This window comes from Branchiostoma floridae, chromosome 3 (genome assembly GCF_000003815.2).
Source record: "Branchiostoma floridae strain S238N-H82 chromosome 3, Bfl_VNyyK, whole genome shotgun sequence".
NCBI lineage: Eukaryota > Metazoa > Chordata > Leptocardii > Amphioxiformes > Branchiostomatidae > Branchiostoma > Branchiostoma floridae.
Genome location: NC_049981.1, coordinates 28,337,214 through 28,341,551, shown reverse-complemented (window position 1 = coordinate 28,341,551; position 4,338 = coordinate 28,337,214). Strand labels below are relative to the sequence as shown.

Sequence of the window (4,338 nt, the reverse complement as noted above, 5' to 3'; positions counted from 1 at the left end):
AGGCGTCGTCAATGACGGCAGGTTTTCGGCTTGCGTCCTAGCAGAACGTTCCAACACAAAAAAGGGGTCCAAACTCCGACATAGTAACAACCAGACCATCGCCGTACATTTTTAAACAACTTATGCAAATAGAATAGCACTAAAAGTCTTCATTATAATTTTTTTGTACCAAATATGGGTCATATTTTGTATTACGCGACTTATTCAAATACGGTGTGTTAAAACGTTTACCTCTCACGGTGAGACCAACTTGCCGCAAAACGGCAGCGCATTGTTACGTTGGACTGTGATGGCATTTTCGCTTTTCGGCTTCCTTGATTGCCTTTTCATCCTGTCTTTTGGCAGCAGCAATGGCTACAGGATTTTTTAGCCGGTAGGGATCGATTTTTCTTGAATGTATGTCGCTCGACGGACGGGTTGACTGAGTTCAACGTGTTGAGCATCGCTCACCCGCCTTCGTGCGTGATAGTAAAATGGCGGGGCCCCGACTGCGTGAACCTTGTGGCATCATTTTAGCTCCGTTTATCCAACCCAGTTAAAGGCAGAACAGAACACAGGCATTATTTTTCAGAAGGCTAATAAACATCATTTCTATGTGTGGTGGTATTTTTTCACATGTCGTATTTTGCGAAGAATAATTCAAGAGTTTCCCGGGCCATGGTCTCGATACGTTCGCTCATCAACTTGCACGGAAGGCGTCAAACTTGAGCAAGTTTTTCAATCGTTGTCTGTGGGACTTTCTAACTTCGACACATACCCCGTCTTTGTAGTTATTTACAACAAGGTTTAGTCTACAGCTAGTGTACTTCTCATGTGGAGGCATCTATGCATTTCTCCGCAACAATGATTTTTAAAACCTGTCGAAATTTGGACCCCTGTCAAAGTATGGCCCCCTCCCGTTAATGTGGGATGGTATGATGGATATGATTTTAAGTAAATACCAGAAAGACTGAATGTTGCAACTTTCTCCTTATAAGCTGATAAAACTGAATACATATATATTCAAGGTTCTTTCAAAAGGAGCAATTCTAAAGGTATAAACCTTATGGCTAAAACACACTTTGCAATAAAGGAAATACTTACTCTACAGTAACTGTTGCTATTTAAAGTTTCTGTTCTGCTTTGAACAAGAGAATTAATATTAAGGAACTTGTTACCTTTCAGTTTCAGTTACAATTACATTGCCTAGAGAAATTTGTAATACTGTTTTTCATTACCCCTCAGTTCAGTTCTCTCCACTTCAAAATCCTGTTCATAATCTATTCTATCTACAAATACATTACATTATTGACATATTTGTTGTTCCAATTAGTTTATAAAACTTAAATCTTATTCAGTATTTTAGGGCCTGTAACATAGACAAACTTCACAAAATTGTCCCTGAAAGTCAAAATGTAGGAAACAATGTCTCAGCCGTATATGGATATTCTGGGGGAGGATGACACGCACAGCTTGTGCCATTGTCCTTCTGTACATGACCCCAACAGTGGGTAAACATTCTGGTGAAAACCTGCCTTCCTTACAGAAGAGTGGTAACATCATGTACAGTTTACCTACCTTACAGAAGAGTGGTAACATCATGCACAGTTCACCTACCTTACAGAAGAGTGGTAACATCATGTACAGTTTACCTACCTTACAGAAGAGTGGTAACATCATGTACAGTTTACCTACCTTACAGAAGAGTGGTAACATCATGCACGGTTTACCTACCTTACAGAAGAGTGGTAACATCATGTACAGTTTACCTACCTTACAGAATAGTGGTAACATCATGTACAGTTTACCTACCTTACATAAGAGTGGTAACAACATCATGTACAGTTTACCTACCTTACAGAAGAGTGGTAACATCATGTACAGTTTACCTACCTTACAGAAGAGTGGTTACATCATGTACAGTTTACCTACCTTACAGAAGAGCGGTAACATCCTGTACAGTTTACCTACCTTACAGAAGAGTGGTAACATCATGTACAGTTAACCTACCTTACAGAAGAGTGGTAACATCATGTACAGTTTACCTACCTTACAGAAGAGTGGTAACATCATGTACAGTTTACCTACCTTACAGAAGAGTGGTAACATCATGTACACTTTACCTACCTTACAGAAGAGTGGTAACATCATGTACACTTTACCTACCTTACAGAAGAGTGGTAACATCATGTACAGTTTGTCCTCCTGTTCAGTCTGTGACATGGCTGTTGGGGAGTGGCACAGCTCCATGAAGAGTCTGCGCAGGTGCATCAGCCCCAGCGAGTTGTCCTGGGTAGGGGCGTCGTCGCCGGCCGTGCGGCCACGACCCATGAACTTCCTCATAATATTCATGGTTGGGATGGGTGTGGGTGAGGCCTGCTATCTACATCTAGCCTGGAAAATGAATGGTTCCATCTTATCAAACATGTACTGTAAGGGGTGGACAAGACATCTGAAACACTTCTGGGTTTACAAAGCACTGAAAATGGGACAAATTCACAGCACTTTATAGGATATCAACATAGATACATATGCTTAAAATTTGGCAGTCTTCATTTGTCAATCTGTGCAAGTTTTATATAGGAGACAGTCTGTATACATACAACTGTACACAAGAAAAAACACAGGGCAGCACTAAATGGGCCAAATTCACAACAAACATTTAATTGGATATCATTGATGATATGTATGCTTACAATAATTATAATTTGGCATCAGGATAATATGTATTTGATGAGAGGCTTCATCTTGCAACTAAGAAACAGCCCAGCGGACAAGAGGACAGTGTGAGTTTTGCTTGTGCCTATGAGATAGCCACAGGGCCAAAAATCTTGGGCAGGCCAGCATTGCAGCTACTAGTATATATGGCATTGACATTCACATACTCACATGTTCAAAACAGCAGGAAAACAAACCGATTTGCTATAAACATTGCCAGCTACATAATGATACCGAGATGTTACTAAACTTTTTAAATCCCTACTCTTCTGTGATACCTATTTTTTTTCCTCCAACTTTTAGCAGATCACTCATTGGCGACTATCATTGGTATGTGGCAATTCAATTGTATGTAGTAGTAATTCAATGACTTCTAGTTCTATAGCATTTCAATGAACTAGTACATACAAAATCACAAGTATTCAGTTATTTATTTTCCGACACAAACTGTTCTGATTATGACTATGAAAAGATAACACAAGAGAATACCTGTAAGCTACATTTGCTTCACTTTCAATGACGATCAGTTTGACACCTGACAGTGGCATCGTATTGAAGATTGTCGACTTACAGTTACACAACGCAAGCCAGTTTGTGACATTTTCTAAGACAGATGATGGGATTTACTCCATCTTTGACCAGCGCAGACATCAATGGCGACAGAAGACATTAAATCTGAGAGACTGCAATCTCTGCATATTCTCCAAACAATCAGTAACCATCTAGCTTTACTGAGTGGGTGTAGATTTTAGAGAGAATGTAGGATAACACTAGCAGGCTCATCTCATCCATTATACATGCCCAAACTCCAGACTGTCTCCTACATCATACAAATCTCTCTGCCTATAGGGGCCACAGGAGTATACCATCTCCTGCAAATCCCAGGGGCATGGTAAAAAATTATAATCAATATGTAATCCACTTGACTGGTTTGATCTGATACTCACTAATCTGTCAAGCTTGTTAAATGAAGACCGGGTAGCAGAGTATATTATTCCAATTAGCATTATGTAAACGAATTTTCTTACATCTAACGGGGAACAAATCCCCCTACATGATACATGGATCAGTCCTCATTAGCGACCCATTTGCAGGCAGCTCTGTAATACTCTGACAGGGACAGAATCACATCAGGAGTGGCTGAAGGCCTCTCAAGATAAACATCCCCCTTAACAAGGGGAAACATAGGCCAGGGGTGACACATGGTCCTGTATCTACAAGACTCTAATTTGTTTTTTGGACCGGACTATCCCAGGGTAATTTATACAAGAAGTGTCTGAGAGTGTGCTCTAGTCTATTCTACAACGTATATGTTGAAACTGTCTTTCCAATTTACTAAGGGACCGTACGGCGTTTAGTGAGGGGGGAGGGCTGGTCGCCAGAGGGTCGGGTAAAAAAATTTTTGCTAGGCCCTCCGCCCAGGTCAAAATTTTTTTGCTAGGACCTCCCCCGAAGTCACAGTTCATGTGCTAGGCCCTCCCCCTCCTATTCTAGACGCATATTACACGATCCCATTTCAGGGAAATGTGGTTTGCGTCATACTTTTTCATGAGTTCCATCGCGAAGCATATCTCTCACCGCTAGTAGAAAGGAGAACAGAATGGTTCACATCAAAATATCTGGTTGATACTAATAGAGGGA

At 40.7% G+C, this 4,338-nt stretch overlaps 1 protein-coding gene across 11 annotated transcripts in view; it reads right to left on the bottom strand.

The window, feature by feature from the left end:
* The window catches only part of LOC118412670 (WD repeat and FYVE domain-containing protein 3-like), a 65,496-nt gene that overhangs the window by 55,552 nt on the left and 5,606 nt on the right, over positions 1 to 4,338 (bottom strand). For 9 of the 11 annotated variants that reach the window (XM_035815668.1, XM_035815670.1, XM_035815669.1 and 6 more), the window contains exon 2: positions 2,146 to 2,373. In XM_035815668.1, the coding sequence (XP_035671561.1) occupies positions 2,146 to 2,331 (186 nt within the window). In that variant the 5' untranslated portion in view covers positions 2,332 to 2,373. Of the gene's footprint in view, positions 1 to 1,518; positions 1,547 to 1,596; positions 1,625 to 2,145; positions 2,374 to 4,338 lie in introns of those variants that run through there. The other 2 variants (XM_035815677.1, XM_035815676.1) reach the window with 2 other exon arrangements.